Source organism: Oryzias melastigma, linkage group LG19, assembly GCF_002922805.2.
Source record: "Oryzias melastigma strain HK-1 linkage group LG19, ASM292280v2, whole genome shotgun sequence".
NCBI classification, from domain to species: domain Eukaryota; kingdom Metazoa; phylum Chordata; class Actinopteri; order Beloniformes; family Adrianichthyidae; genus Oryzias; species Oryzias melastigma.
The window spans coordinates 5869071-5881454 of NC_050530.1; the positions used below are offsets into that span (position 1 = coordinate 5869071).

General features: G+C 40.7%; 1 protein-coding gene across 1 annotated transcript in view; it reads right to left on the reverse strand.

Annotated features, from left to right (window-relative positions):
- Positions 1-12384, reverse strand: part of uts2r2 (urotensin-2 receptor 2) — a gene marked incomplete in the record, with an annotated part of 28027 nt that overhangs the window by 12096 nt on the left and 3547 nt on the right. The window contains 4 exon segments of the mRNA XM_024295386.1: positions 4592-4715; positions 9796-9949; positions 10114-10170; positions 10493-10557. Of these exon segments, the coding sequence (XP_024151154.1) occupies positions 4592-4715; positions 9796-9949; positions 10114-10170; positions 10493-10557 (400 nt within the window).

Below are 12384 nucleotides of genomic sequence, written 5' to 3' on the forward strand. Positions count from 1 at the left end.
CAGGTTCCGTGTAAAGGGCGACACAGACGTTTTCTCGTTTGAGGTTTGGGCGGTTTCTAATCATCAGGGAACCCCGAGAGTGATGCCCGCTCAGATCAAGGACATGACAGGACGACGCTCCAGCTTGTTTCAGAAAATTGGTGTCTTTATTAAACCCCTCATGGGTAGAACTTGTCTAAGCAGGAGTTCTGGTGAATCTTCATCAGCCGCAGCCCAGATCTCATTTAAAGAACACATCAAGGTCAGTCCCGCTCAAATGCACAAAGGTGTACTTTCCATTCCTTACTTCACGAAGGGTCTGTCTGCAGGTGAATGTCGCTCACTACCAGCAGGGAGATTAGACCTGTGACTGACATGCCGGAGGTAAAAGGTAAATCCCAACAACATTTAAAAGGTGAAGCTGCTTTGAAAAATAAACTCTGAAAGTGTGACTCAGTTGATCTTAATTAAAGTGCTGCTCGGCTTTAAAGCTTGTTTTTTCAAACCGATGAGTTCAATAAAGCTGGCTTTGACAATAAACATTAGAAAATGAAATTGAACGAGTCAAAAATGAGTCATCTGTTGATGTTTTTATAGACTAGAAGAAGCAAAAGAACAGGAGAATTCTACAAGCAAAAAAGGAAAACAGGAACGTTTGTTTTGTGTCAGAATGCCGTTCAATAATCAATAAAACATTAATGTTAATTTTGGACTGTAATAGACTATAATTAGAGAAACGAGCTTCCTCTAAACAGCTGCCTCCTTTATTTACTGATTCTGAAGCCTTTATGATCATCCTTTCTTAACTTGTTCTGTCCAACAGCTGAGCACACAGACTGAGTCTCTTCTGTTGGACAGATTTTAGTCACGACAGAGTTATTGATCTTCTGACACGCAAAGTATATATTTGTATAAACCCTTTTGTCATTTTTGATAAACTTTATTTATATTAATTGTGTGAAAGATTAATAAGCATTCACACTACAGTGATTCTCCTGCTCCTCTCTGTATGTTTTACAGCACATAAAAACTCAATCACACTTTCAAAGATTTCCGCAATCTTGATATCAAAACATTCAGTTCGTTCAGGATATTACTGCTGGTGTTTTTGGTATTTATAAACTTTATAGTTTTTGAAATACTGAGAAAAATATGCTCCATAGGAAATAAATGAGAAAGTCTTCAAATTTCAACATTTTAAGTCGATTAGCAACAAAAATTTAAATATATCCATGGATGTGTTTTCACCTTTTAGAGTAATTTTCAAAAAAATTGCAGTTTAGCTTCTATTTTAGCAACATGCTAATGTTTTTGACCAATTTAGTTAACTGAGGAATTTTACGCTATTTTGGAGTTTAGCTAATATTTAAGCAACGAGCTAGCTTGTTTTTTGGCCAATTTGACATCTACTGAGGTTTTTAGTATTTCAGCAACACGCTAAATATTTTTGGAAAATTGTATTAGAGGTTTTAAAGCAATTTTACTACACATTTTTCAGGTATTTAGGTCAACTTCAGCGCTCTGTCATAGTTCATAGAAATTTCCAGTCGCAGGACCCCCCACGCCAGAAAGCGGGAAGACGCAGGAGGATAAAGAGTGAAGGCCGCAGCCAGAAGAGCACCCCCCCCACCACTGCGCCAGGACCACCCCAGGTACCAGCCAGCCCCCCCTAGTGAGACCCGCCCCCACGCTGCAGTCAACTGGCCACCCAAGAGAAACGGGGGCCCCAGAGGGGTGATGTAAACAAGAACCAACCAGGCTCACCCACTGATGGAGTTTTTGGAGGGGACTAGTTCTTGAGAACAAAGACCAGAACCCGCACCACCGAGACCTGGACACCCCCTGACTCCGATGTAGCTTGATCCTCTATTCTAGATCTTAAATCTCGGGGATCCCACTCCCCTCATGGAGAGGGGACCGCCGGGCCCAAAAGACCGGCACCCCCGCCAGGGATGGGGTAGGGGACAGAAGGTCGAAGGTCCACCTTCCTTGTGTGATGATTGTGTTTGCTTGTTAGAGTGTGTATTTGTGGTGTTAGAGGTGTGTGTACTAAAGGGTGCAGTTAAAATTGATGAGAAGGCCTTAACGGGGCATCTCCTGATTGCTCATAGAGACACCCCGTCACCCCCCCACCAGCGGCCCTACACATCTCCATGATGATCGTTTCACTCCATGCTTCCCCCCCAGATGACCAACAAATGAGTCAGCTTCATCAGAGACTCATGGTAAAATTCAAGCGTTTGCCGGAGCAGTCAAGTGGAAAAACGAGGACAAGACCAGCCCAATAAACCCGGCTGTGTGGATTTAACACCTTGAATCCCAAGTTTCCATCAGACATGTTTCAGGTGCGTCATCATTCATGACCCCCCCCCCACTGTGGGTGACACATCTGCCCTGAAAAAGCCACTTCCTCCATAAGGGGTCTTTCATGCGCTTCCATCGCCAAGGTCACCATCTTTGTGCTGCTTTTCTATGCACCAGAACCACAAAACTATTATTATTTTCTGCTGCTTCCTTTGATTTATTCATGTCCTGAATGGCTCTGTGCCAAAAGGAAGTAAAATAAAAGATCCTGATTTTAGTTTTTGTGTTTTATAAACATGAAATTGCAGAAAACATCACAACTCCACTCGTTACTTCATTAAGAAAATAAATCTGCTCATTTGAACACCAATAATCTCATTTTACTGTCTAAATAATCTCTTTTTTTATTTAAAATCTCTTCTCTGACACAAATGGGTAAAACGAGACATTTTCCTAACCAACCTGTTCCCAAACTCCACGATCAACATGATCTCATGAAATAATAATAATACTGCAGCTGCTGTCGGCCTGAGACGGCTTTCAGCTGATCCATGCTGATCAGATGAAGCATCTGCAGGTTATCTGACCATCATGATGACCTCGAAACAGACTAAACATAAAAGCACTGACCTTTAATGGACCATTGTTTATGGATTAAACTGTAGTCTGGGAATCAGATTATTCAGAAGTGTCGTTCTCCACAGAGTTTATGTTGGCATACAGTGTTGTGATCATGTTCATGACTGCTGACCAAAGTGCAGTGTTGAAACAGTGATGTTAAAGGATGGAGCAGCTGCATTAGTGCTCATCCTCATCTATCAAAGGAGACGTCGGCGTCTGATTCAAGCCGTGGAGCGTAAAGCTAGCGTCTGTAGTTTAGCGTGGTATCCGGTTGTTGGTCACATGACTCCTTTAATTCAAGTGTTTCTATTGCAGTTTTGCGTAATACGTTCATTTCCAAAGGCCTCAAAAACTCCTCGTCCAAGAGCCAAATCTTTACTTTGATAGAAAGGTTTTTTTTTAACTGTGATAATTCCATTAGGCAAATTTATTATCGAAAATCCAACACAGCTACTGAGAGGTTTTAATTATTCCTCTGTGATCACATTTGTTTCCAGAGAGACAGTTACAGATGTTTTATTTTTATTTTTTTGAGTTCTGGACCCAAATTGAGAAAATATTACTTAAATCTGGACACTTTATTTAAATTAATAAAAAAAACTTAAATTAACTCCTAACGTTTAGATCATATTAAATTTAAAATCCTACAGTAAATACGGTTTATGAAAAAAGAACCAACATTGACGGAGGTGGAGCGATCTGGAGAAGCATTTCTTTAAACTGTAAAAATAAATCACTTAAATAGGCTTTGGTTGCAGCTTTCATTTAGGAGTTAAAAGGCTTTTGATGTAAATAAGACAAAAAAAATGCTGACAGGTAATTGGGCCAAGAACCAGTGAGTCATTAGCAAAAAAGTGGACCTAAACTGGAGCCCTGAGGTACACCACTGACTGTAAAAGAGAACTGAGTGACTTCTGATATATATATATTTAACAAATTGTTGATAACTTTCATTTTTTTCATGATATTTTTTTATAGCTCAAGTTATAAACTGACCAATCAGACGCCTCGATAAAAGTGGGTGGAGCCTACTAGCCCCCTCGTCCAAAGTTCAAAAAGTTTGACAAATTTTTTGTGGCCTGCCTTCAAGTGATAGGGGTGTGGCCTTCCAACAAGCTCCCTCCTGATTAGTGGGAGTGGTTGCCATAGAAACTCAGACCAATCACTGCTCACTGACGACGTCTGGCTCCAACATGGCGGCCACCGTGTTATGAAAAATGGCAACTAAAATGACTTCATTTGGTTTCTAAAACTAGCTAGAACCATTTTCTATGGGTGACATCACACTCGCTCGGTCCAGTTCTCACATACTGTCACTGGTTACACCAGACACAAGTGTAAGATGAAGAAGATTAAAGTTGGGTTGAAAGGTTCAGATGTTTCTGAGGAATGGAGTTTGGAAGTGAGTTCAACTTTCTTTATGAAAGATCAAGATGTCATTTCTAACCCCTACGGACCAGAAAGGAGTAAAAAATAAAACTTAATCCCCAAATCCTCCATGTGCAGCGATGCAAACAGCTGATTACTTCCATTAAGAGGATTACATTCACATCTCAGAGCTTTAAAACCATCAATAAATTCATAAATGAAGACAAAACTCCGTGTCTTCCGGGGTCATTATTCCAGAGCTCGTTCAAACCGACCACCAGCGCTGTAGCAGGACGGTGGAGGACACAGGTGAGCGTACCTGTGCGCGGCTCCACCGTTCGGTTGGCATTGTGGTCCATGAAGATGAAGCGTCCTCCGGTGAAGTCGGAGCCGTAATCGGACAGGTACAGGAGGGAGGTGTAGTCGAAGGAGCCGTACGTCACCTGGGGGCAGAAAGACCACCAATCAGGAACTTCTCCAGGAGAAATAAATAACAATTGAGTTTATTTATGGAGTGATTGTTTACAATGGAGGTTCTTTCAATGCAAAATGAACTAATGCTTTCCTCTGCGACCCTCGATGGACCCGGACAACCAAAAACCCGCTGAACCCGTACAGGTTAAGATGACCTTGAAGCCTCGTTAAGGTTTGATTGACAGAAGATAATTGATGCCAAACTCTGAAAAATCTTTTACTGTTCGTTTTATGGCATCAAAAGCTGCTCAAGTGTTTCAGTAAAGATGCGTTTAAATCGAATAAGTGAACGCAGAGTTCTTGAACGCACATGTAGCCAACACTGTACTGTCAGTATAGCAGCATATACTGTCAGATGGACTTGGAGTTGGTAGAGACTCGTGTGAAATGTCAAAGTGGTGCAAGTCTCTCTCCGATCGCCACAGCTCTATTCCGATAGAAATCTGTCTGGACACAATTCTGAACTCTTGACACTTCCGTCAAATAAAAAGGACGCAACCCAAACATCACTCCTAAATCGGAGTCCCTGATTGGTTAAAGATCAACTGGTTTAACGCTCCAGGCCTGTTCAATGGCTCCATGTTTGGTACGTAGAGTTTTTATTAAAAGTGCTCGCTTGAACACTCATGAGAACTATAAGATATATAGTGTCACCTTTACTCATCTCAAGCAGGAAAAACACTTTACAGCCTTAAAACTGAGAGACAACAAAGTGAAGAAACTTTGATTTAATCTGTTTGGATGAACAGAGAATGTTCACATCAAACTAAATAAAGTCTAAATCAAAGTCTTGAAATAAACAAACATATCACTTCATTTGGAAATATTCTAAATAAATCTTTTAGAGTCTGACTTTGGTAAAAAAGTCTGAAATCTGCTTTTTAAATGTTTGATTACTTTGTTGAAACAAACTCGTCAATACATCCCCTACAGCTGAGACTGATCGTTGGGATTGATCCAGATCCACATGGATTTTCTCCTTTTGATTCTTCAAAAGCAACGTGAGAAGTTTACCCAGCAGCCGTTTTCAGAACCAAACAAATCTCTAAAGATCCTGATTCCTCCGCACGCCATCACTGCTCACACAGAGGAGGCGGAGTCACACCGAGCGAATCAGCATTCAAATGTGATGAGCGTCCGTGAAGCACAAACAGGGATGCAGAAGCACAGCGTTGATGTGAGGACGCCTGAACCGGAGCTCTGCTTGTTAAGAAGACAAACTCCCGTCTGAGCGTCTCCTGAGATCACACTCCGCTGACTCCGCCGCCCTCATCCGACCTCTGGGACTAATTAGACGCAGGAAGGGGATTATTTAGGGAAGAAATGAGCTGTTAGTCTGAGAGCTGAGGTCCTGACGCGGAGGAACCGGGTTAAAACAACCTGGATCTGCTCTAACGAGAGCGGATCGGATCCACCAGGGAGGAGACAGCGAAGAAGAACCCGGACCTTCACCAAACCAGAACTACAGAAACGGGATTCTGCAGCAGTCGAGTGGAGAACGGTTCGTGTGAGCTCGATGGTCACCTCAAGGAAACGCTCAGACGTCAAACTTTAAACAACTTTGAGGGAAATATCAAATCAAATCAAACTTTATTTGTGTAGCACTTTTAAAAAAAAGAATTTCACTCAAAGTGCTTTACATAAAATAACATAATATAACATGAAATTTATCAGAACGAAACCACAAAAGAAAGAAAATTTAAGCAAAAAGAGACAAAAATGTCAAAATAAAAGGTAAAAAAATTAGAACACAGGAGTTGTGTCTAAAAGTAACATCGATAGTATCGACGAGGTACTGGTACCACGTCTCTTACTGGTACCTAACTGGTACCAGGACCTAAGTGGTACCATTTAGGTACCTGTACTGATAAAGGTACCAAGTACCTGTACCCGTATTGGTAATGGTACCAGTAGCAGTACAGGTACCATTACAAGTTAGGTCCCAGTACTAGAACGAGTTAGGTACAAGTGCTGGTACCAAACCAAAACCAGTTAGGTACCTGTGTCAAGTTACTGGTACTAGTTAGGTACCAGTACTGGTTAGTTAGCAGTACCAGTACCGGTTAAGTACCAAAAATAGTACTGGTAACAGTACAGGTACTGGTACCAGTCAGGTACTGGTACTGGTTAGTTACCAGTACCAGTTAGGTACTAGAACTAGTATTGGTAACAGTATAGGTATTGGTACCTGTTAGGTACCAGTACCTAACCACTTCTAGTTAGGTATAACTAATACTAATACTGGTACCAGTACAGCCAAACTGCCAAAACCAGTACCTAACCAGCACCTAACCAGTAGTTACCCAGTTGGTACTGGTACCAGGGTCGTATTTGTGACGCAGAAAACACACTGGGCGGGTCACAAGCCCAGTTAGGTCCAGGTAGGTACTGGTACCTCATGCTGGAGTTGGGGGGTGGGACTGTTGGTGCAGAGCAACGCCGCCCCCCTTCCCCTCCACATTGCTGAGGTTTCGAACAAGGATCATGTGACCGGCTCAGCGTATCTTCTGTGTCACAAATACGATGTTTTTCCTTCAGTATTTTTTCATCTGCTCCTGAATCACAATTTCAATACATAATAAATAATATTCTTCCATCATCTGAAAAACTCCCCAAGAACACGTTAAAAGAACATTCTGATGGGAGCGGCTGGTTTCCAGGCCTCAGAGGCTGAAGGTCCAGGTGGTCGATGACGTGGAGGTTGTGATGACAAAGCTAATAACAGGAGCGTCATTCAGGGACGCTGCTCACCGTTTAGCCGCTAAGTGCAGCAGAACGTCCACCAGCTGGGGACTCGTCCGTCTCCATCAGAGACCCACGGCTCCTCAAGAGGTCTGAGTGATTCCAGATTCATTTCAGCAGTTTGTCCAAACGACAACAGAGGCAATTATGCTAAACACTCGGCGTCCACGCCGCAGCTTTCCTGAGGTCAGGAATGTAAATACGGCGTGTGGACGGCGGCGTCTGCTGCTGTAACTCAGACTCGGGTCACCGCGACAATAACGGAGATAAAAGCGTCTCTCTGCCGTCACACTTCAGCTGCTGCACTGACTCCATATCTGCTCTCTGATCGATGGGAAGAGGGGCCGACAGCAGCGCTGTCAGAGACCATTTACATGGAAATGAGGACCGGGTTAGCCAATTAGCCCCAGAGCGGCGGGCGGCGCCGATGAAAACAAAGTGGCTCCTTTCCAGAGTCGTTTCTCCAGCACTTGGTATTCATCGGGAGAAGATGGAGAGTCAAACATCAACAATAACCCAAAACGAGGGACTAGATACGGAGGAATTCTAGTCAGAGACTAGATCTGTCTGATTTCATGTCATCTCAGCAAACAGGAGCATCAAGGAAACCAATAAATCTGCAGAAAAACATCGTCAACACTAAGAAGTGATCGTTGAGGAACTCCTGTTTACTTTGTTAAACATGATTCCTATAAACAGAATATGTTAAATCTGCCTCCATGTTTTCCCAGATTATCGGATCACTGAGGGATTAAATCGTGATCCTTAAATGTTCATGATCTGTGTGATGAAAGACGGAAAAATTCAGAATTCTAAATTCACATGAACATTTGTTTTGTTTCAGCTCCATTGGCTGTAATACTTTTTAATGTGAAATGTTTCTGTTAAATAAATGAACTCATTAATTAAAACGATTTTTGCAGCAAATATTACTGAAATTTTGCAGCTTTTGTCAACAAAACTACTAAAAACACAAATATTTAGACAGAATTAAATGGTTTTTGTTTTTTTCATCAACATAAAATCACAAACATCTCTGTTGATTTGGATCATTGGTGTTGATATTATCCCCCTTATATTATGGTCACTTACAGAGGAAATAAATATTCAATCAGTTTTTAGTATTTTAATCTTGTTATTCATTTATTTATTTATTTTTTGGGGGGTTTAAATTTTTATATTTTTTTACAATAAATGCACTATTTGATCCGTGGTCCAGGGCGGATTATCAATTTAAATTTACTTAAAAGATTGTGATCAATTGGGATTAATCACAATTAATTTTTTTAATTGATTAACAGAACGACCTAAAAATTAACGTTCTAAATGTACAGTTTGTGTGTGATCTCATATTGTGATTATTCGCAGATAAGTGACTAAAAAAACAAAATTTATCGTGATTAATCACAGTTTTTTTCCCCGTTTGCGATTGATACCATAATTTTTTAAATTGCGACTTTTTTATGTTTACAATTAGTGTGACTTTTTTAATCAACGATAATTTCTATTACGTTTGCGATTAATTCATTTTTTTGTGATAATTATTTTGCCAGGATTCCGATTAATTAGCTAATTTTTAAAATCACAACTTTTTTTCATGTTTGCGATCAATTAGTTCATCTTTATTTTCCAGGTGTGCAATTAATTAATTGTTTGTTTGTTTTTTTAAATCAAGACTTTTTTCAGGTTTTAATTAATTAGTTAATTTCTTTTAATCGCAATATTTTTTTTTTCCTGGTTTGTGGTTCATTAGATATTTTTTTCAAATTGTGACTTTTTTGATATTTCCAATTAATTAGATCATCTTTTTTAATCAAAGATCATTTTTTTCACAATTGCGATCAATTAGTTTTTTCTTCTTTTTTTTCTTTGTTTTTCAAATCGCAATAATTATTTTTCCAGGTTTTCAATTAATTAGTTAATTCTTTTAATCAAAAAAAATGATCATTGTGGAACTTTAAAAGACATTTTATCCACATTTTTATTATTTTTTTTATAATCTGGTTTTTCATCGACTTTAAGCTGATCCTGATCCGACTCTATTGTCTTCACTGGTTGTTTGTCAATATTATAAAGCATTTGGAGGATTTTATTTCAGTAGTGTGTAAATGTTAGATATTTTAAGTTTCAGTGAACAGCTGTCATGGAAACATTCTCACATTTTTCAGAGACGAATATCCAAAAGTTTTGATGCTCGTTCCTCAGACTCTGATCCTTTAGAGACATTTACAGGATTAAAACGGCAGTTTGGAAAAGACTTTGAGGTCTTCTGGTTAACAGAATCTAGATCTTTACTGCGGTTTCTACCTTATCGATGTGGGGGTGCCAGTACTCGTCGTGTTGGGTTCTGGCCGCCGTGCTGTTGATCCTGGAGAAGAAGGTGGGCTTGGTCAGGTACATGAGCTCCGGGTCCAGACCAAACGCCTCTGCGATGGCCGCCTGGATCCGCCCACGGACGTTTCTGACCGGGTCAAAGACAGAGTTTATGTCTGCAGGATTGATCTACAGTTTCTTCATTTACGTGTCATTTAAAGGGAAAGTTTCAACTGATTGAAGCTCCTAAAGCTTCTAATCCAACCAATCCTGAAACTCCGTGTCAGACACGCTTGATTTTCAATTAGTCACCTGTAAAGCTGGAAATCCTCCTGTGCGAACACATCCCTGATCTGGTCCCCGAAATACCTGCAGTCAAACCCCAGAGGTTCTGTTAGCAAACAGTCTGCAGCGTGACGCGGCGCACCGTCACCCACGCATTCACACAGAGCAGATCTGAGCATCAGGACGTCCCGGAGGGGCGGGGGCGGAGGACAGAGCCGAGCGGGAACGTCAGAAATCACAGAGCCAGACACCTGGCCGGCGAAACAAAGGACAGGCGAGTGGAAAGAGGTGGGATGAAAGGAAGCAGGTGAGGTGATGATCGACGCCCACACGGGCGGCTGCACCTGAACGGGACGCTCACCTGCAGACGTGACTGAAAAGGTGCGAAACAGAAACCCCCTCCCACCTGTAAATGTTGACAAACTGCTTCCCCATGGACAGCGCTCCGGAGTGCAGGTCCAGGATGGAGGCCTGCGGCGCAGAAAACAGTCGGTCAGTTTCTCACACCTCCCTCCTCACAGCTGGGGGGTCGCTGTCAAGTCTCAACCCCCCAAACAGCTGTTTCTCTGGATCAACCAGAGCTGACAGGTCGACGGGGAATCGAGGTCTCACATCAATCATCTGGAGCTACAACGTTGAACAAGTCTGCCCTCTAGAGGCAGACGGGTGACCTGCAGTCACCAAAACATCTGATGGTTGATCTTAGTTTGAACGAGGACGACCTGCGCTGGACGCCAAATCGGTAAATCATCAGACGGACGAGAGGTTTTACCCCAGACAAGCATACTGACATAAAGAAAATAGTTATGGAAGGACATTTGAAGGTTAAAAAACGTCATTAAATGAAAGAGATTTTAATTTTATAGGGAGAAAAACAACAATAAAGGATTAAAAATCAAAGGATTCAGATCTTCTTGTGTCAAAAGTTCACTCTTTAAACTCTTTAAAGATATACTCCAATTAAAATTATATTTTTAACTTCATCTTGTAGCATTTTTCTTACGGTGGAGGACATATAGTTAGAAAATTAAGATTAAAATTCTAAGGTTTCTAATCGGTGTGAATCAGGAGCAGACGAAATAATTCTTTAATTTAAATGATCGTATTTGGGATATAAAAAAACACATAAATAAAAAAATATGCTGGGCGGGGCCATAAGCTCCAAGCTCCGCCCTATTCTTATGCATCCATTGTTGGATTTCTGTAGTTTAATACCTTTTATTAAAGATCGTTTGCTGCTTATAACAAATACATCCATTCAAAGCTACATTTGATGTCAAATTAAAATCATATTGTTCATTTTTATGATATTCAAAATAAATAACCCTATTTTCTGACTGATTTAAGCCCTCATTACTTCAGCCACCTTTCTTGTATGTGATTCCTATGATCAGAATCCACCTCTATATCTCCAGACGCTCAGAGATCAACATTTGATCCAATGAGATCAGATTAATCCACAGCAGACCGACTGGTGTGTTATAAATAGAAGTCATTATTTCCAGATCTGAATCACGCCGGCTGTAACACAGACGTGAAACTGAAAACCTTTTTCTGCAAGGAGCCATTTTTGTAAAGAAAAACTCTCAGACTGACGTTCTTATCGGTGAGGAAAAAGCTGGAACTCTGCAGATAAGAGATGCCACAGAAAACATGTGAAAACCGGCAGTTTTCTCAGGATTAGAGATGCTGGAGAACTCTGATGAGATCAGACATTAAGACACTGATGGGAAGTCTAACACATTTTATCCATTAATTGATCAAATCTTTGGTAAAAACGTTTTTTATGTACTCTGTTGGGTTTTCCAGAGAAGGGGGAAAAACCTTTAAATTTGTTCTGTTGATGGTTCTGGTGGATCCAGACAGCTCCCAGGTTCTGTTTGAAAACTCCAGTTTGAATACAGGAATCCTTCTATAAAAAATCCATTGTTCCAAATGTTTTACATTCTTATTTCTCTATTTTTTAATTGATTCTCTATGCATCAATAAGAAGTAAAATTATAACCTTTCTAAAAATGTTTTTAAGTTTTTCTTGCATGTGGAAACTGCTGATTCATTTGCAGTTAAACTGTAGTTCATAAGAGATTCAAAAACATTTCCTCTGCATCTATGAAGCTTGAGAAGCTGAAGGTCGTCCAGGTTTTCCTGAATGCAGCACGCAGACTCTGCAATGCAGTAACACAGAACTCCCCACAGAGTCTGACCTCCATGTGATCGGAGGGTTTAACCCCCCCTCCAGAGATATTTGCATGAATCAATAATGTATAAAAAAAGGACACCCTGAAGGTCTACCTATGA